The sequence below is a fragment of the Cyanistes caeruleus genome, unplaced genomic scaffold (genome assembly GCF_971803275.1).
Source record: "Cyanistes caeruleus unplaced genomic scaffold, bCyaCae1.hap1.1 HAP1_SCAFFOLD_89, whole genome shotgun sequence".
In the NCBI taxonomy this organism is placed as follows: domain Eukaryota; kingdom Metazoa; phylum Chordata; class Aves; order Passeriformes; family Paridae; genus Cyanistes; species Cyanistes caeruleus.
This window is the reverse complement of record NW_028255894.1, coordinates 247,930-268,564: the sequence shown is the minus strand read 5'-3', so window position 1 is coordinate 268,564 and position 20,635 is coordinate 247,930. Positions and strand designations below refer to the sequence as shown.

Genomic DNA, 20,635 nt, shown 5'->3' with positions numbered 1-20,635 from the left:
CCGGCGGCGGGCGGAGGAGGAGGATGGGGCGGAGGAGGAGGATGGGGCTGGACACGGTGGGCGGTGAGCTGAATCCGCTGTTCCCTTTGGCTTGCAGGTGGCCATCAAAAAGGTGCCACGGAACCGCGTCCGGCACTGGGGCGAGCTGGTGAGTGAGCGGGGCCAGCGGCAGAAGCCGGGCCGTGCCGGGCGGGGATGAGCCGGGGCCCGGCAGGGTGGGAGCCGCCAGGACACCTGCAGGGAGAGCGGGCGTGGGGCCAGCGGAGGGCACAGAGCATCCCGGGCTGGCTGAGGGCTCCCCGAGCCCAGGCACGGCCTCAGCCCCACTGACGGCACCGTGCTCCTCCCGCAGCCCGACGGCACCAGCGCACCCCTGGAGATAGTGCTGCTGGACAAGGTGTCCACAGGCTTCCCCGGTGTGGTGCAGCTGCTGGAATGGTTTCAGCTCCCCAACACCATCGTGATGGTGCTGGAGCGCCCGGAGCGGTGTCAGGACCTGCGGCGTTTCATTCGGGCACGGAGGTTCCTGTCCGAGGAAGAGGCGCGGGAGCTGTTCCAGCAGGTGCTGGCGGCCGTGCGGCACTGCACCAGCTGCGGGGTCCTGCACCGAGATATCAAACCAGAGAACATCTTGGTAGACCTGGACACCGGCGAGGCAAAACTGATCGACTTCGGCTGTGGCACCTACCTGCAGGACACAGCCTACACTCAATTTGCAGGTGAGCCCACACAGGGGCAGGCTCCCGGTCCTGGCATCTCCTGGCCCAACCTGGGTGTGGCAGGAGGGATTCTCCCAGGACTGGGGCTGGGGCTGGGGCAGCCAGCCTGACAAAACTCCCCGTGGGTGGGAGTATCAGAGAGGGGGAGCCAGAACCTCTGCACCAGCTGGTTTGGTGTGCAAGTGAGAATGGGCTTGGACTGCTTTGCTCACCTGGTTTGCCTTGGTTCAAGATATTTTTTTGGCAATGCCAGCAGGGAGGATGTGGGTATGGTTTTTCCCCAGCACTGAGTGGGTATTTCCCTTTGTTTGTCATGGTCAGGCCTTGCCAGGGTTTCTGCTGCCCTCTTCCAGCACCAGTGGCTTCTTTTCCAACCCCAGGTTTGTACCCAAGTCCCAGGTGCTGGCGAGAGGGCAGCAGGTCACCCCGTGTGCCACTGGGGCAGCCCCCACATGCCCAGGGATGCTGGGGCCAGGCTCTGGGAGCAGCAGCATCCCCCTGATGAGCTCCATCCATATTCCATAGGAACACCGTCATACAGCCCCCCGGAATGGAACGACTTCGGCTGGTACCATGGCGAGGCAGCGACCGTCTGGTCCCTGGGCATCCTGCTGCACGAGATGGTCTGCGGGGAGCACCCTTTCAGGAGGGGCAGGAACATCAGATGGGGCCAGCTCCCGCTGCCACAACGGCTCTCCCAAGGTGGATCCTCATCTCTGGGCACGGGGGGAACACCAGTGTTGGGAGACAGCAGCGGGCTCGTGAGCATCCCGCTCTGGCAGCTGCTGAGGAGGTGGCACATGTCCTGCTCTCCTGCTCTCCTCCAAAGCAAAGAATTGATGGGAAAGTTTAGGCCCAGCTCTGAGCACATCCAGCGTGGCCTGGGCACGGGAATAGTGGGGCAAAGCCGACAGGAGCCTTCTCCAACTGACCAGTGGTTTGTGGTTTCTCTCCCAGACTGCCAAGTTCTGATCAGGTGGTGTTTATCCCTGAACTCCTTGGACAGGCCCTCATTAGAAGACCTGTCCTGTGATCCCTGGATGCAGGATATTCATCAGCCCTAGAAGAAGGGAGAGAGCCACAGGCACAGTGATGCAGGGACCTGGTAAGTTACAGCTCCACACATGCCCTGGCAATCAGCAGCAAAGAAACCCAGACTTTTTTGTCCTGCCTGTGTCACTGCACTGGGGTCATCGAATGGGAACACACAGCCCTTGTGCTGGAGCTGAGCTGCTCTGCCCAGCACTGGTGGGCACCATCTCAGCTGGTTTTGCCTGTCCTGCTTCACTGACAGCCGGGCCCTGGGCAGAACCCTGACAGCCTGGTGTCACCCCAGGGAAGAAGGAGCCCCTGGAGAAGCTGTACCAGGTGGGGCTGCTGCTGCTGCTGCTGGAGACATGGAGGACAGCAGCAAGGATGACAACCTCTTCCTCTACCTGGCCAGCGGGAGCTGGCGATGATGGACTTTGATTCTGGCACCTTCTTCAAAGCCAGGCTCCACAGGGAATTTTCAGGTAAGTCCAGACCCAGGGGGATGCTCCCAGATTTGTGCATTGGCCGGGAACCAAAGGTTTCCCCTTTGCTGGGGCAGATGCAACTGATTCCTCAGTGGCTGCCCAGCTGGTTTTTGGCAGGGCTGGGGACATGGGCTGGGGTGGTTACGAAATGGGAGTGGGATCCTGGCCCTGCCAACAGCCCCCAGCACCCACCGTGCCCCGGGCTGGGGCTGGGGCAGCCAGCCCGACACAAACAAACCCCCATGGCAGGAGCACAGGTGGGACTCCAGAACCTGAGCACGGCTGCTTTGCTGTGCAGGCAAGGAAGGGCTTGGGCTGCTCCACTCCCCTGCTTTGCTTTGGGATCACCGTGATTTTGGGGGACAGTGCAGGGGGAAAGGGAGAAAGCATGGGCTTCCCTCACCCATGGGTGGGTTTTTCCCCAGAATGTAGGTGTTGGGCCTTCCTCAAGCTCCTGACATACATAAGATTTTTTACCAGTTTTCTTGTTCCCCCTTTTTGTCTGTAACCAATTTTCATTAATTTGTTGTTTGTTTTTCTAAAGGAAGCGTTCTAGGTGGGGTCCAGTCTGGATCAGGAAGTGCTTGGGACCAGCTGTGGCCTGGATGGGCCGTGCCCTTGGAGAAGACTGAGGACATCGTTTGGGACCAGCTTTTCTTGTGGCAGCGGATGGTGTGAGGTGGGTCCTCATCTCCTTGGCATGGCTGGGACAAGAGCTTTTGGGAGATGGCAGCGGGCACAGGAGCATCCCGCTCTGGGCAGCTGCTGAGGGGCTGGATCTGCCGTGGCTGGCTGCAGGCTGGGCACATGTCCTGCCCTCCTGCTCTGCTCCCCAAGGCAGCAGTGATGGGCAGCTTTGGGCCCAGCTCTGGGCACGGCCAGCATGGCCTGGGCACCGCGGCTGGCTGGGACAAGGGGACAGGAGCCTTCAGCTGACGGGCGGTTTCTGCTTTCTCTCCTTGCAGCCGGGCTCTGCGGATGCTGAGGCTGCTCTGGGCTCTGCCAGGGCTCTGCTGGGCTCAGCACCGGGCCGGGATCAGCCAAAGAAGAAACGCTGTGACCTGCAGCAGAGACTTGAGCATTTTGGCAATGCAGCTCAAGTCTGCAGAGTGTCCACCTCCAAGGGAAAACATGACACCTCCCAAAAATTAAACTTGTTCCATAACTTCTGAAATGAAATCCATCTGGGATGACCCCAAATGACATTTTTCAGCTTGCTCAAGCTGTAGCTCAGCCCTTCTCTGAACACTTCTCTCCCCCACCTGCCTTTTACTTCCCAACTGCTCCCTCCTTTCCCCCAGTGAGTTCCCAGCCCATCACAGTCTCCATCACACTGCAGCCTTCCTTGATGCCCCTCACCACGAGGAAGGCCAAGCCCCAGTCTCAGGGACTCATCCTGTCACTGGCTGAAGAGCAGCAATGTCTGTCTGTGCCAGGGGCTCTTGGATGTCTCTGTATCCATGGACAGAAGGGTCTGTCTGTGCCAGGGGCTCTTGGATGTCTCTGTATCCATGGACAGAAGGGTCTGTCTGTGCCAGGGGCTCTTGGATGTCTCTGTATCCATGGACAGAAGCTCTGTCCTTGCAAAGGTTTCCATAATATCTCTGTACCCATGAGTATGGAATGAACACAGAGAGTGAAAGTGTCAGTCACGTTGTTCGCACACTCCTTCCTTTCCATCCAAGACACATCCATGCACACCTCCACGTACAGATATATTAAAAGGATAGGGATGGATAGAGCTCTAACTTTGGCAGAACTCACCTTGTAAGCCATGGCCAGGGCATTTTTTTCCCAGCTCTGTGTCAGTAGGTGTCCAAGAGCTGAAGGGAACAGCATTTAGAAGCAGTTTCAGGATTTCTAGGCAGGAAAGGGAGCTGACAACCATCCACATAACTCACCATATTTGTTGGGATGGGCTGCTGGTTCTTTAGGAATATGGCACAATGGAGACACGAGACTTGGGATAATCCCAGCTCTCTGTGGATCTGTGCAAAGGTGGAGCAGCAGAAACACCTTGTGTCTTCTTTGGGGACACAGGGTCCAAGGAGCTGGGGTGGCAGAGCGTGACCTGGGCTGGTGGCAGGTGAAGTCCCATTTCATGACATCCCAGAGTGGCACAGGACAAAGCTCCAAGCAGCCACAGCCCCACTGAGGAAGTCCTTGGAGTGCAGCACATCCCATAGGAAAAGCTGCATTCCCTCAGGCCATTGGGATTTATCACTTCCATCTGCAACACTTTAGGTCCAAGTTTCAAACTGCAAAATTTTGACACTCAAGACACAGTCATGAAGAACACGTATTTCAATTTCCTATTCCTTTAATTGCAGTGTAAAATATCTTCATATTGGAAAACATCCATCAAATCTGTCAAGGAAGGCAGCTAATGGATCCTTTCCACTAGCACGTGTACAAACTAAGGAACTAAAATCAAAGCTGAGTTCTCTTTTTCAGAAGATCAGTTACCTCTTTATTACTCCAGAGTTATAGATGATTTTTCACTACACATTTGAGGGTAATTTTTATCTTTCATTTCTTTTTTATGTTTTCTTTTCTGGTTTTTAGGTTTTTGTTTTGGTTTTTTTTGTTGTTGTTGTTGTTGTTTTTTTACAGAAAGCATGTCCTAGAAAAGGCACGTCCTTTGCTCCTGGTTCCCGTGTGGAGCAGCTCCCTTCCCGCTGGCTGAGCTGCTCAGGCAGAGCCCGGCAGCTCCTGGCCCTGCAGGGCTGAGGCTTTTCCCCGTTGCTGGGCACAGACTGATGGAGCAGCACTGCTGAACACGGGCACACGCAGAGGGAGCAGAGCAGCTGCCTTTGCCCACCTGAAGCTCCAAGGCCAAACTCTGAGCAGGCACGGCTGCAAGAGACTCGCAGGCTCCCTGTTGGCTCTGCTGCCCCACTTGTGCCCGGCCCAGCTCTGCGGGAGGCAGAGGGAGAACAAGGGGCAGCTCCCTCCCAGCCCCAGCCCAGGGACCCCTCGAGGCAGCCCCGGGCCTTGGGCCACTGTCAGCACCCGCTGCTCCAGCCACCGCTTCTGCTGGCACTGCCAGCAACAACCAAACTGGGGCTGGTCCCCAGGGAGCAGCAGCAGTGCCTGGATCTGATCCCTCAGCCTGGGGCAGCCCCCTGGGGGAACAGAGGGCACAGCAAGAGGGACAAAACCAGGCAGGGGCAGAGACTGGGAAGAGCCAGAGCTGGGAGCAGCAACAGCTGCTTCATTGCACTCCTGGAGAAAGCTCTTGGCTGGCTCAAAGCACTGAAAGGTGTGAAAGGCAGAGAGGAGGCCACACCAAACAATGCTCCTGTTTTCACACCCTCCTGTAGTAAATGGAAATGATTTGTCCTATCTAAATTGTAACTATTTGGAAAGTTATTATTAGGAGCAATCAAGGGAATTGGTGTTACAAGGCAGATGTACCCCTCTACAGATGTTACATGTTAAAATTAAGATAGAGGATGTAGATTTGAGATAAGAAATATCCTAAGACAAAATCGACCTTGAGATGGATAAAGTTGGAACAACTTTAGGCATAGGGCCTGAAAATTATAAAATATAAGACTAATTAGTGGAGCACAATGCTTACTTACATAACACAACGCTTAGTATGCACACACAGCCTGTGAGGTTATCAAAAGAACAATGAGGATGAGTGTAAGCCTTCGTCCAAAAGACCACCAAAAGAAGACTGAAGACCCCGTAGCAACAAGTGAAGCATGCACCATGAAGAATTGTGATGTAAAATTAAAGAATCAGAAGTAACATGAGACTTACTGGAAACATGAATGAATATGTATAAGTATACAGTATATAAGTTTAGTTTGAATTGCTTTATTTCATATGTAAGGGGCTTGAGAAGCCCTCTCCGTACCCCAGTCAGTTTTGCTTATGCTTTAATCATAATTACTGGCAAGCTATATTCATATATATATTCATATATATATACACATATGTATATATATATGAATATATTCACTAAATTGTACTCTTTTAAGAAATTGTATTCCTTCTATATCAAATTGCTACTTAATCCACTAAATTATATTCTTTTATTAAATTGGATTCTTGTATTCAATTCACTAAATGGTATAATTTTTTTCTTGTTATTACACTGCTGTTAACTCAATAACCCTAGCTGTCCAAATTTCAATTTCATTTATACCACTGCCCTTGGGTGAGTTACAGCCACAGCGAGAGGGAGGAGGAGATGATCCCACCCATGGCTGCTGCTGGCTCCAGACATTTGCTGAGATAAAGCTGAACCAGAGCTTCAGCATCTCCCCCAAAATCACAGAATCACAGAATGCCTTGGCTTGGAAGAGACCTTAAAGTTCATCTCATTCCATCCCCTGCCATGGCAGGGACACCTTCCACTATCCCAGGCTGCTCCAAGCCCCATCCAGCCTGGCCTTGGACACTTCCAGGGATCCAGGGGCAGCCACAGCTTCTGTGGGCAAGCTCTGATCTCTGCCCAGGTGAGCAGGGACAGGAGCCGAGGGAACGGCTGGAGCTGGGCCAGGGCAGGGCTGGGCTGGAGATGAGCAAAAGCTTCTTCCCCCCCAGGGGGCTGGGGCAGTGCCCAGGCTCCCCAGGGAATGGGCACGGCCCCGAGGCTGCCGCAGCTCCAGGAGCCTTTGGCCAGCGCTGCCAGGTGTGATAAACGGGCCAGGAGACCAGCTCCTTTTAAAAAGGCCTTTATTAAGTAGCACAGCTCTGGGGTGGGGGCCCGAGGGGTCGCGCACACCGCCACTGCTCCCACTGGACACCACAGAAGAGGAGGATCCGTGCAGCTCTGTCACTAGGGCAGAGCTGGGCCTTCCTTCCTCACGGGAGTCCCCGGGAAGACTCCTTCTTTAGGGCTCGTAGTCTAGGCTGTCATCCCAGTCGAGTCTCCTTGAAGTTATGTCGGCCTCTGGAAAGAAGCCAGGGGACTCCTCTGGGTCTTCCTTGTTAGATGGTGCTGGTTCTATTCCTTCCCTTTTGCGTGGCTCGTTGTTTTGGGGTCTTTTCCAGTCTGGGTGCATCCCATAAGTCTCTGGTCTCTCTCGTTTGCATAAAAGTCCTTATGTCATCTTCCTCCTCAGGGCGTACAGCAACTCGGGAAAGGGATACAGTGTTGGCATGTGGGAGTCTAGGAGCAGTGGGGGCAGTGCCTGGCTGAACACAGAACAAGAAACACAGGGTACAGCAGCTTGGGAGAGGGGGCAGGGCCTGGCTGAACAAGGAACAAAAACATGGGGTACAGCAATTTGTGACAGGGGTACAAGGTAAGTAAACCTGGGACAGGGGTACAAGGTAAGTAAGGAGTTTACAAACAGCAACTGGAACGTATTATTCTTAACAATATCCTGGGACTGGGGTACAAGGTAAGTGAGGAGTTTACAAACAGCAACTGTAACATATTATTCTTAACAATATCCCCCCTCTTATATTTTGATCGGGCTCTAGCCCGCATCAACCATTAACTTCTGGCTCTTGAGAATATTTATCTCTTAATTCTCGATATTGCTCATATATTTCCCTGGCAGTTTTGTGCTCTCGATCCTGACTTTGAGTCTCCATTAACATGATCCTGGCCTGCTTCTTATCTTTTATTTCAGGGATCTGGATGCTTGCTTGTACTGTGGTAGTCACTGTCTTGATTAGGCAGGGGAGTAAACAGGGTAGGAACAAGAAACTTGCAAATGCACAGACAGCAATAAAGACTATTTTTTTCCACCACCCTCCCTTGAAGGACCAAAGGTCATTCTACCAGTCTGAGTTCACCAGAGGAGTCCATTCCTGGGTGCCCACATAAGCTATCTTTCGTATTTCTTTTGAGATGTTTTTGATTACCTCACTCTTATCATCTATCTCCAGGCAACATTCAGAGGAATTAAACTTTCCACAAATGCCTCCTTCATCTGCCAATAGGTAGTCCACCGCCAGCCGAATCTGATAGACTACAGCCCTGGTTTGTGCCAATTGTGTGCTAATGTGGTCTAAAGCAAGGGCAGTTCTGTTTGACACCACTTCCAATACTGCCTGGAGACGGATGATTCGGTTTAACATATAGACTGGGGTACGATACCCCCAGGATCCATCCTGGGCCCACATGGCCGGTCCATATGTCTTAATTATTTCTTCAGGGGTCCAGATCTTCCCCTTCCATTTCTGATTGCTTCCTAGGTCCATTACATGCCTCTTCTTTCGACTGCCTTTTTTTAAGTCATCATACAAGGGGACTCCCAAGTATGACCCTGATTTCTTAGGTAGGAGGAAAAAAGCAGGCTTTATTATCCCAATTGTGCAGCTTCCTGCCCAATCCCCTGGGAGGTGGGTATAGGCAGTGCTCCCACAAATCCAAAATAAATACTCAGGGGCCTTCCAGAAAGTGTCCTGTGTGTCTGTAGGATGTTCCCAGTATTTTGAGAGTTCTCTTAACCCCCAAAAAGGGTTTATTCCTTTTTCTGCACACCCATGCAGTTGGTACCCCTCATGATAAATACACCCCCTTTCCTTTCTCCCAGTGGCCCAATACCTGTTTGGTTCTTGGGGGATCCACCTGCTACCTGAGTCTTTCACCGTCAGGTATCTTTTGCAGGCCATTTTTCCCACAGGGGTTTTGTATCTTCTTCCTGTCCTTTTAATGCTTTCTTCCCCAGTCACTCTTGCTTTCAGATCCCATTGTTCCCGTCCCCTGTTCCCTGTCTGGGGTTTTTGCTCAGTTAATTTCCACCTTAGAATGTCTAAAGGTGCCAGGCTGATCCCTTCCCAGGGCCAAATATCTGACATCTGGGTGTTCCCACATACCCAACAATTGGTTAAGTTTAACCCTCTGCTGATTCTTCTCCATCAGGTCAATGAATAGGTTCTTACCTCGTGTTTCATCCAGATCACCTTTCTTTATCTTCAATTGTTTTTCTTTTATTACATCATTCAGTCCCTCCTGTTCAAAGCAGAGCCAGGATTCTCCTACAGGGCATTCTCCAAGCAGACCTTGCCTAAATGAGGCAGTATTTCTAGTAATCCAATATGTCTTTCCTTCCTCCTGACAGGTTTCCAATTTGGTGTGATCAAAACAGGTGGGATTGATGTTTGTGTGGACCCTCATCAGTGATCTTAGATCCTCTCCATCATATAGGGGATACATGCTTCTCCACTGTCCCCCATCCCAAGGCTCACCAGCTGGACCAACATCAGTCCACCTAAGAGTCCGGTATGAGCTAGTTTTGTTTTAGGGAGCTTCATGGCTCACCTTCCCTGTTAGCCTCACCCGGTCTTGCCTCTTAGGTCTTTTTGGGGGATCAGGAGAGATGGTATGGTCCTTCTTCTCCCACCTTCTTTAATTTAGTTGCCTTTTTGGAGAATGTTCTGTGGGAGAAGTTCATGGTGGGGGGGGTTTCATTCAACTAACTTTGCTAACATCAAAATATTTAACAGCAACAACCACAAGAACTTTAAGAACACTCCCACTTAAACCAACTCACTCGGCAGAGTTCTGCAGTCTTTGTTTATATTCTTTCTCTCTCAGTCTATTTCTGGCTGCCTCTTTATCCTGGTTTAGGGCAAATTTGGGAGAAAACTTCCAGGGGGGGCTCCCCCTGGGAAGCAAACCCATGTGGCTCTTTTCCCCCCACCCCCCAACAAGTTCGGGAAGAGATTTCTCTGAGAGAAGTGAAAAAAAAAAAACCTGTTCATTTCACAGGCACAGCACTACCCAGCACAAAAATGAATGATATCAAATTACAAAACCTCTCGCCCTTCAGAAGAGATGACGAACTTCAGAGGGTCTCTTTCCTGGGGGTGTTGGCTCTGTTATCAGTCCCTCTGGCGCTGGAAAGTGCCGCTGCCCAGGCTGGGCTCCCGGTAGTCCACGGGTGCAAGCTCCCTGTGCTCCCCCGAGTCCCCAGTCCAGAGCAGGTTCGATTCGTTTCAGGAAAAGGGAAAGGAAACAGTCCAGGAAGACCTCTCTGCTCCGGCTAGTTGGAAAGCCAAGGCGATCTGTGTCTTGTTGTCTGTCTGTGCTGTAGTCAAAACTCCCGATGCGGGGGGGGAGCAAGTACAGTCTGATAACAGACATGGTGCTTCTTTTCCACTCACTTTTACTCTCAGATGGAATTTTAAGAATACAGAACCTGTGTCTGAGTTAGGTGGACGAATGGGGATACAATTTAACATCATAATCAACCCAGGATATTCCACCCCTTATCCCCATATCGTCGACTTACTGCCAAAACTAACATTCCAACTCTGCACACATTTACATACATAGAAACTTCCCCTCCGTTCCACCCAAAAAATACAAGCAGTATATCTATCATGCCCCTGTCAAGCCCCACAACAAGCTACTGAATCCAGACCCCCCACGCTGGAGAGCTGCAGGATTCCCCACTCTCTCATTTTACTTACTCAATACACCATCTTTCACTTGCTCATACCTTCAACACTTACACATTTTCTTCTGTTTCATGTCTGCGTGGTTTAATGTACAGACAATGGCAGTAACCTTTTACCCAATGATCAGTTCTCCCTGAGGTACACATCGTATTGTTCCATCTCTCTGCATTATCTACCATGTACAACCTGGTCCTTGAGCAAAGACAACCCCACGAATGGGTTTGTCTGTGCCCGAGGTAGAATTGACCCAAACTGTCTTCCCTAGCAGACCTCTGACATGTACTACTGGGACTTTGTCTCCGTCTACTACATGTAAAGACTCAGACTGGGCAGGACCTGCTCGGTTGGTGGAATCTCTGGTATTGACTAACCAGGTGGCCTTTGCTAGATGTTGCTCCCAAGTATAGGTTTTCTCTCAGAAAATGATCACACAACCCTTGGGTTCCCCAATGAGTCAGTTCATGTATTTCATTTAATATTTTCCAGGCTTGTTCAGAAACTTTCGCCCATCTGAGGTTAACTATTCTCCTTGTTCTCCTTGAGACAGTTCTAATTTTTTATTACTTCCCACTCTTTCTTGGTAAATATTGGTTCCTTCTTTCCGTCCTCTTCAGTTACTACTTCATCTAGTTTAAAAACTTTTACTGATTCCTTTGGATCTAAGGCCACTTCTTTAGCTGCTTGGTCAGCAAGTCGGTTCCCTCTGCTTTCTAAGGAGTCTCCCTTCTGATGCCCCTTTGTGTGGACCACTGCAATCTCTGTGGGTTTGGTCAAGGACTCTAATACTGATTTAATCAGCCCTTCATGTGCCAGGTTCTTCCCTTTGGAGTTCAGGTAGCCTCTCTCCTCCCAGATCTTACCAAAGGTATGGACTATCCCAAAGGCATACTTTGAATCTGTATAGATGGTTCCTTTTCCTCTCTCTAGCAAGTCCAGACCCCTCTTTAGAGCATGAACCTCACAGCACTGAGCTGACCAACTGGGGGGTAGTCTCCCTTTTTCTAGGACCTCTAGTTTTCCTTCCCCTACACCTCTATGACCACTGCATACCCTGAATATCTTTTCCCCTCCACCACCCTGGATGAACCATCAGTAAATAGTACCTTCCCATAGGGCAGGGGTACATCTCCCAGATCCTCCCTCACTTTGGTTTGGAGATTTACCAATTCTAAGCAGTCATGTTCTAATTCAGGCAGAGGCTCCCCTGACAAAAATTGTGCCGGGTTCAGGCCCTTGGAGGTTACTAGCTCCAAATTGCTAGTATCCATTAGGATGACTTCATATTTTAATATCCTGGCATCTGTCAGCCACTGCTGAGCCTTTCGGCTCAAGATTGTTTTTAAATCATGTGGCGTGTGGACTCTGATCTTACCCTGTAGGGTTAGCTTTTGGGCCTCTTCTATTAGAATGGCAGCAGCAGCTATTGATTGCACGCAGGTGGGCCACCCACGAGCTACTGGGTCCAGCAGTTTGGATAGATAGGCTATGGGCTTACAACATCCTCCCCATTCCTGGGTCAGAATCTCATATGCAGTCCCTTCTTCAGAGTTGACAAACAAATCAAATTCTTTCTTTAAGTCAGGCAGGCTTAAAACTGGTGCTGAGGACAGCTTAACCTTCAGCTGATTTAATTGCGCTTCATCTTCAGCTGTCTACCTTATGGGTTCACAATCAACTAGCTTTTCATAAAGAAACTTGATGCTCTGGGTATATTGTTCCATCCATAGTTTGCAATTATCTAAAAAGGCCTAAGAGTTTTCTTATGTCCCTCTTTGTTTTTGGTGCCGGTATGGCTAGAATGCCTGATACTCTCTCTGGGCTCAGTTCCTCTTCTGGTTTTCAGATGCTGGTACAGTCGGGAGCACATCCAAGGATCTTTAGTACCATACCAAGGCCACTGTCCTTGCATCTCTAGTTTGGGCCAGACCTCTATACAGTAATGGATCATCTTAATCCGGTCTAGGCCCTTGGTGGCCTCTTGTGCATCCCAGCAATTTAGCGTTTGCCCTAATGGGCTATCAGGGGGAATGGTTCTGGTGGCCTCTTCATTCCCCTTGGGACCTACTCTCTTACTTAAACATTGTCCCATTGCTCCTCCTATCTCCGGGCCTTCACTTAAAAAAAAAACAAACTTACAGTGCCTCTACCCGAACAAAACTGGAACTGACAGGCAACGCAACCTTAAAACTGGCCCTTACTTAAATTAAACTTTATAAAGGTGCTCCTACTCAAACTAAAATTTCTAATGACGGAAAACTGACCTTTCAAACCTCAATAAAAAATCCACTTACACTCTAGGAAGTCACTCTCTCCTTCCACACTAGGGAATACATTCAATCTTCTCACACAGGAATCCACACCCTTTCTTACACTCGGCCGGCCTTCCACTCACACTTTGAATTTTCTGGGGCTTGCAGTCTCCGCTTGCCCCGGGGGTTAGGTCCCAGCGGGGCTTGCAGGTTCCGCTTGCCCCTCCCTACACCCCAATCCCGTTCCCCTCGCGCCTCGCCTCCCTGACCCCCTTGCCAGCGAAGACTATGAGCACTCCTGGGTCGACGTCGAGGGGACCCTAGCACTACACGCTCCTGGGACCTTCCCCCGTCCCTGTCTCAGTGCTGTCCACAAGATTTGGTCAGCAGGGCTCACCCCGGAACCCCCTGCCCCTCCGCTCCCTGACTATCCCCCTTCCCCAGTGAGAATAGCTTCTGCACGAGGGCTGACTGTGAGTGGTGGGAGAATTCCCCCTTGCCTCCTAGCCACTCCACCCACCAGGGAATGGCTTCGGCTAAGGGATGTGTGAGTGTATTACTCTAGCTGCCTCGCCCGCCCGCGCAGACTACCTGCCCCTGTGCTCTCCGGCAGCAGGTTGACGACCTCCCTTCTCAGGAACCCCCTGAGCCGAGACTGAGCCGCGACAACTAGAGCCTTTCAGCACGTCCTGTGTCACAGACCCTGGGAAGCGAGGGCCCTTCGCTGACCGCCTGGTGCCGGTAGGGCCTGGGGACCCCCAATTCCAATTCCCCGGTCAGGTCGTCTGAGTACCCAAACGGGGGGGGTGTGTTCACTTACACCTAACCTAGGCACCCCCACACACCACCCCGGGAGTTACCTAGATTGCCTGCGTGTGACTCTCACTCACCTAGGCCTTCCACACGCCCGGAGCAGCCTAGGCCGTTTAGCCCTTTTCAGTAGAGGGGCCTAACCCTATGTGCGCCACTCACTCTCTTAGGTACCCTCTGCGCACTCAGAGGGGGGGCTTTTATCCCCAGGAGACGCCTCACTCGTTTCTCTGGGCCCAAGTGAGCCTCTTTCGCTTCCTGCCGTTCCCGGCCGGCCCCCTCGCGGGAGTCCGGAACCGCGGTACTGGGCAGTCCGCACTCGCCCCGGGGGTCTGAGCTGCCAGCCCCCGTCTCACTCACACATCCACTCACCCGCCTCCTACTCCCGCCACCGGTGGCTTACCCAATCCGGCGCTCTTCTACGATGTCAATCCCAGGCTGTTCTTCTGGGTCCGGTATAGCCAGCTGTCCCCCGGAGGCCCAATAGGGTGGGCGGCCGTCCCGTCCCTGGTCCTCTTCAGGGCGTGGCTATCCCGGACGAGCCCCCAAGCTGTGATAAACGGGCCAGGAGACCAGCTCCTTTTTAAAAGGCCTTTATTAAGCAGCACAGCTCTGGGGTGGGGGCCCGAGGGGTCACGCACACTGCCACTGCTCCCACTGGACACCACAGAAGAGGAGGATCCATGCAGCTTTGTCACTAGGGCAGAGCTGGGCCTTCCTTCCTCACAGGAGTCCCCGGGAAGACTCGTTCTTTTGGGCTTGTAGTCTGGCTGTCATCCCAGTTGAGTCTCCTCGAGGTTATGTCGGCTTCTGGAAAGAAGTCAGGGGACTCCTCTGGGTCTTCCTTGTTAGATGGTGCTGGTTTTATTCCTTCCCTTTTGCGTGGCTCGTTGTTTCGGGGTTTTTTCCAGTCTGGGTGCATCCCATAAGTCTCTGGTCTCTCTCGTTTGCATAAAAGTCCGTATGTCATCCTCCTCCTCAGGGCGTACAGCAACCCGGGCAGGGATACAATGTTGGCATGTGGGAGTCTAGGAGCAGTGGGGGCAGTGCCTGGCTGAACACAGAACAAGAAACACAGGGTACAGCAACTTGGGAGAGGGGGCAGGGCCTGGCTGAACACAGAACAAGAAATATGGGGTACAGCAATTTGCGACAGGGGTACAAGGGTAAGTAAACCTGGGACAGGGGTACAAGGTAAGTAAGGAGTTTACAAACAGCAACTGTAACATATTATTCTTAACAACAAGGAATGGGCAGCAAAATGCTGGCATTTATCTGAACTGGAAGCCATGTTCCTCTCCTGTTTCTCCTTAAGCACACTGTTCTCTGCAGACTTCACTGTGCAGCCCATCAATCCTCTTCTGGCCAACAGCTAAATGGCACAACTACCAAAACACAGGTGCCAGCATCATCACCCCAGCATTATTCCAGCACTGCTTTGCTGGTGCACAGCAGCACAGAATGGCTTGGCTTGGAAGGGACATTTAAAGGCCATCTAGTCCAGTGTTCTGCAGAGTGCAGGGACACCTTTAGATCAGGCTGCTCAGAGTATGAGCTTGAATGTCAGCAGGGATGGATGCGCACCTCTCTGGGCAACCTGTGCCAGGGTTTCAAAACCCAGAGTGTATAAAATGTCTTTTTTATGTCTAGTCTGAATCTACCATCTTTTAGCTTGAAAACATTCCCCCTCAGTCTTGTCACAATGGGCCCTACTAAAAATTCTGTCCCGTCTATTTTACAAGCCCCCTTAAAGTACTGAAAGGGAGCAATCAGGTCTCTGTGGAGCCTTTTCCCTTCCAGGCTGAACACCCCCTGCTATCCCAGCCTGTCTCCAAAGCAGAGGGGCTCCAGCCCTCAGAGCATTTTGTCCCTCCTCTGGACCCGCTCAAACAGGACCATGTCCTTCCTGTGCTGGGCACCCAGAGGTGGATGCAGTACTCCAGGTGGGCTCGCAGCAGAGCAGAGGGGTGGTGGAATCACCTCCTTCAAGCTGCTGGGCACCCTCCTTTGGGGGCACATGGCTGGCTCATGTCCAGCCACTCACCTTGCAGCAGCCACAAGTCCTTCTCAACAGGGCTGCTCTCCATCCCTTCATCCCCCAGCCTGTAAGATCAGCTGGGCTGGGACCCTGTCATAGCCCTTGGGCAGAGCTGCTGGGCAGGATGAGCTCCCTAGTGAAGGAGGCAGATCCCACTCCCCACACAATTCCACCGTGGCCATGAGGTCACAGCAGCCTGTGAGGTGACAGCAGGCTGAGGTGACAGCAGGCTCTGAGGTCACAGAGGTCCCAGAGCCCCGTGGTTGCCCAGCACCACAAGGACCGAGCAGTCAGTCCTTGACCACGACTGTTGTGGCAGCAGCGGCGGCGGCAGCAGCGGTGCTGACATTGGGACAGCGGTGTCAGGACAGTGGTGGCAGCAAGAGCTGCAGGACTGGCAGTGGGCCAGGCACCATGGCCTTTGCTCTGCGCCTCCTTCTCCTGCTTCTCCTGGCAGTCGCCCTGCCTTACAGGGCTGCCCAGGCTGCTCCGTGGCGAGCAGGGCGAGCAGGTGAGCCTGCAGCCTGGCTTCCCTTTCCTGGGACAGTGCTCCCTTCTCCCTGGGAAGTGTTGGGGATGGTTTTCCCCAGGGCTTTAGGGAGGGTTTTCTCTGTGGGAGGGAGAGAGTCTCGAGGGGCCCTGGGCTGGCCCTGCTGCCCCTCCAGGGATGTTGCACAGGGCCTGCAAAGGGGGTGGAGAGTGCCCAGAGCCAGCCCAGAGCTCCCCAGGCCCCTCTGCAGCTTTGGCCATGTCCATTGACATCTGGCTCCCACAGCCTTACCTGACCCCCTTGCAGTGCCCAGTTCCCTAAAACAGAATGGGATTCCAGCACAGCATGGAATGGTTCTGATCTGTGCTCCCTTCTAGACAAGGGTGGTAGGAAGGCTTCTCCAGCAGCTTGGCTTCATGAAGATTTTCTGCCTCTGGAGCCTCATGCAGGTATGTTCTCACTGTCCCAACAAGGAATAATCATTGACAACCTGTCATGAACCAGGTGACAGAAGATTCTGTGGCTGTTGAGTTACAGGTGTGTCTGCAGCAAGGACATTTCAAGCTCCTTTTCTGGTTGCTGCACGCAAGCCCAGCTCCCATCACAGGGGTGAGTGGTGTGTCCCTGCTGATCCCACAGGCTGAGCCCTGGTTCTGTGGGATCCATTCATCTGAAATGGAAATACTTTCTGTTAAGGTTCTCCTATAGGGAGGAACAAACCTACAGGACACAAGATGTTGAGTGATCTGGAGAGACGCCGTGGTGGGTCCATGTCCCTCAGCCTCCTCCTGACACTCAGCAGCCGGGGGCTTTCTCTGCACATCTGGACACACCATGCCCGGCAGAGCAAGAAGGGATCCATGGCAGCCTCACTGCCCTGCATGTGTTCATGCCCTGCAGGGCTGTTTCCCAGGCTGGCCTGGCTGCAGCTTCTCCCCAGCCTCTGCAGAAAGGCATTTGGCATCAGCTGACAGGGAGCCCAAACTGCACCATGGGCCATGCACACCCTGAGATCCCCTGCAATTTCCCAGTCTCGGGCTAGATCAGGTGTAGGGGCTGTTTGGAGGAGGGAGGGCCTTGGCCAGCCCCAATAACCTGGTCTTTCTCCTGATCCTTATCCATGACTTTGACAAATACTGCCTTTTGAACATGCCACCTCCATGTTGGGGAATGGTTCTATCTGATCCAGCTGTGGCTCTTCCTTTCTCCAGAGATGAACCCAAAGGCTGTGCTGAAGGCGGCGTTTCCCGGAGGAAGCAGTGGCCCATGGGCAGCCTCTGCTGCAGGAAGGGAGGCCATGCCAGGCACAGTCCCAGGAGGTAATTGCTGTGCCCCTGGGCCTGAGCCCTGCTGAGGCTTGAGCTGTAAATCTCTGCTGCTTGGCAGTGCCTGCCTTTCAGGGATTTTTCACAGAGCATGGAAAAGGTGTTGAGAGTGACCAGAGCCAGCCCAGAGCTCCCCAGGCCCCTCTGCAGCTTTGGCCATGTCCATTGACATCTGGCTCCCACAGCCTTACCTGACCCCCTTGCAGTGGCCAGTTCCCTAAGGCAGAAGGGGATCCCAGCACACCATGGAATGGTTCTGATCTGTGCTCCCTTCTAGATTGGGATCGTGACATGGAGCATCTGGAAATGCTGGTAAATGGCGGTTTGAAGACCTTGCCAGATGCTGGAGGCAAGTTCTCAATGTCCCTTTCTGCACAGAACAATCAGTGTCAAGGTGGCAAGAGCTCACTCATGTTCCATTTCCCTTGAGAGTCTGAAGGTTGATGGATTCTGGAAACCTCGCCCTGCTCCCTTCTGGAGCCCTGAGTGATCCCACAGCATTGCTGTCAGTGGGAGGAAGGAGCATTTAGCTGTCAATCTTCTTCCCATGTGCAATGCCAGTGTCACCTTCCGTGTGCCCTGTGCAGCCATGGAAAAGAGCAGAGAGGGAAGGGCCAGGCCCAGGGCTGTGCCCCACGGCTGTGCCTTGTGTGGCTCATTTCTGGCCCCAGGGAACCTGAGTTGCTCCTGCTCCAGCTGCCAAGCCCTGGCCCTGCCTGGGGCTCAGTTCAGAGCTGCTGGCAGCTCCAGGGAGTCCTTTCTCCCCTGACTGCCATGCAAGGGGCTCCTTCCATCCCAGTGTGAGGCCACTGCAGGCACGTGGTCCCCCTGCCCCTGCTCCTGAGTGGAAGGTGGAGATGAGGGAGTGCCTTGGAGGGCACCAATCACCCAGGTGCACTCACTGCCACTCCACCTGAAGAAGAATCTTCAGCAGTGTCACAGGAGCTGTTCTGTCCTGCCTTTCTTTGCAGATGAACCTGATGATGAGGATGATCTGGATTCCCCGTCCATATCAGTTACTGAGCCTGATGATGAGGAAGATTATGAGGGTAAGTGAAGGCCTTTCCCCCTGGGAGAGCTGCCAGCTCAAGGCTCGGCCAGGGCGGCATCGCTGCAGGTGCCAGGACAGAGCCGTGCACGTGTGTGCCCTCGTCCTGTGTGATCCCCTCACTGCTCCTGTGGCACAGTGCTGCCTGTGCAGCAGAGATGAGAGAAGCTTCTGTGGCTGTTGAGTCACAGTGTGTCTGCAGGGAGGACTTTCCCAGCTCCTGAGCTGGATTCTGCAAGCAAGCCCAGCTCCCATCACAGGGGTGTGGTGTGTCCCTGCCGATCCCACAGGCTGAGCACTGGTTGTGTGGGATCCATTCATCTGAAATGGAAATACTTTATATTATGTTCCCCTGAGGAAGAAGAACAAACCTATAGGAGATAGTAATGTAGCAATGGGGGAACTCAAATATCTGGACATAATTCTGAATGATCTGGAGGGACACTGTGGTGGGTCCATGTCCCTCAGCCTCCTCCTGAGACTCAGCAGCCGGGGGCTTTCTCTGCACATCTGGACACACCATGCCCAACACAGCAGGAAGGGATCCATGTCAGCCTCACTGCCCCACTGCTGCTTTCATGCCCTGCAGGGCTGTTTCCCAGCCTGGCCTGGCTGCAGCTTCTCCCCAGCCTCTGCAGGAAGGCATTTGGCATCAGCTGACAGGAGCCCAAACTGCAGCACAGGCCATGCACACCCTGAGATCCCCTGAAAATTTCCAGTCTTGGGCTAGTTCAGGTTTAGGGTCTGTTTGGAAGAGGGAGGGCCCTGGAGCATTTCCAAAACCCTGGGCATTTTCCTGATCCTTATCCATGTCTTTGACAAGTATTGCCTGGAGAAGACCAGCACAGCACAGAGAAATTGTGCATTCAAGCTCAGGGGGTTGAGCAGTCTTGTGCCAAGGGGTGGCAAGGTGCCTGCAGACCCCAGCTCTGGGGGAAACAGAGAATGTCCTGGCCTTATCCAGCATGCTGCCAGCTCAGCCGTGGAGCACAGCACAGGCTCACGCTGCCCATTGCTCCCACAGATGCAGCCGGCACCACAGCACATGCTCAGAACATCTGGGAAAGCATGAGAAGAGTTTTCTACCAGGGAACACATGGTTTGATTAAGTTAATGGCCATTGTGGCTGGTGGAGCACTTTTCCTGATGGTGTGCTGTGCCGGAATCTGGTATTGCTGGAAGACAAAACGGTGAGTGTTTTGCTGGTCTCGGCCTCCAACAGCTTCTTGAAAGGCTGCTCATAGTCAGGAGACATTCCTAGTGAGGCTGCTGTGGACTTGTGGCTAGTCCTTGGTTGCCCAAAACACTCTGCTGAGAGTTCTGCTGCTGCCCAGGGCTTTCATTGGCCTCTTAATTGCTGGGCCTTGTCCTGGGGAGCCCGCTGGGGCTGCAGCCAGTGCTGGCTGCCACTGAGGCTGCCTGGCCAAGAGCAGCCCCAGGAGCAGCGGGCAGAGGCAAAGCAAGGTGGGCAGGAGAAAGAGCGGGGACGAGATTGCCCTTGACAGGCAGAGGTGCTCTGGGGCCCGCTCCTGGCCAGGGACGCTGCCCAGAGCCATCCCCTGCTCTCCAGGGCCTTGAGGGGCAGCTGTCCAGCTGGGCCAAGCTGTGCCAGCAGCTCCAGCCGTGCTGGGGAGCCTTGGAAGCTCTGGGCCCTGCTGTGCAGGAGGGTCCCTGTGTGCCAGCGGCAGCTGGGGGCCTCAGCCACCTCTTCTCTCCACAGGAGCACCTCTGCAGCTTCAGAAGACTGGCGAAAGACTTTGGTCACTGAGAAGCTGCATCTGTCATCCCCGCTCTTCACATCTGTCCCCATGTGCCAAGCTACATCTGCATCCCCATCTTGAGGGCATCCCAAGACCCCCACCTCCCATGCGAGACCCTCTGCCCCTGAACCCCCTGGCCCTGGTCCCTGCCAGGACTGAAACTGGGCAGCCCCTGTGCACCAGAGCAGGGGTTGGCCCATGCTTTTTGTTCTAATAAAGAGATGGAGCTGTCACCCCAGTGTCCGGCTGGTACCACCAGCACAGCCCACACAGCACCAGCCCTGGCTGAGCTCCATGTCCAGG

The 20,635-nt window shown here is 53.2% G+C and overlaps 2 protein-coding genes and 1 long non-coding RNA gene across 3 annotated transcripts in view; 2 read left to right on the top strand and 1 right to left on the bottom strand.

Annotated features, from left to right (window-relative positions):
• Window positions 1-20,635, bottom strand: part of LOC147646604 (uncharacterized) — a 518,783-nt gene that overhangs the window by 353,166 nt on the left and 144,982 nt on the right. The window lies entirely within an intron of this gene.
• Window positions 1,249-2,914, top strand: LOC147646610 (uncharacterized). The gene is made up of 4 exons (XR_015281826.1): window positions 1,249-1,421; window positions 1,677-1,824; window positions 2,014-2,233; window positions 2,781-2,914. It is a non-coding gene; the product is annotated as an uncharacterized LOC147646610 (long non-coding RNA).
• On the top strand, window positions 17,417-20,562 carry LOC147646609 (uncharacterized). The gene is made up of 5 exons (XM_086873222.1): window positions 17,417-17,518; window positions 17,802-17,873; window positions 18,496-18,573; window positions 19,597-19,762; window positions 20,293-20,562. Exons 1-5 carry the CDS (start codon window positions 17,497-17,499, stop codon window positions 20,411-20,413), a joined length of 459 nt encoding a protein of 152 aa, XP_086729348.1. The 5' UTR covers window positions 17,417-17,496; the 3' UTR covers window positions 20,414-20,562.

Coding starts and splice junctions, on each gene's coding strand:
- LOC147646609 (XM_086873222.1), top strand. CDS start 17,497: ATGCCAGGCACAGTCCCAGGAG. Junction 17,874..18,495: donor GACCTTGCCAGATGCTGGAG/GCAAGTTCTCAA, acceptor CTTTCTTTGCAG/ATGAACCTGATGATGAGGAT. Junction 18,574..19,596: donor TGATGAGGAAGATTATGAGG/GTAAGTGAAGGC, acceptor TTGCTCCCACAG/ATGCAGCCGGCACCACAGCA.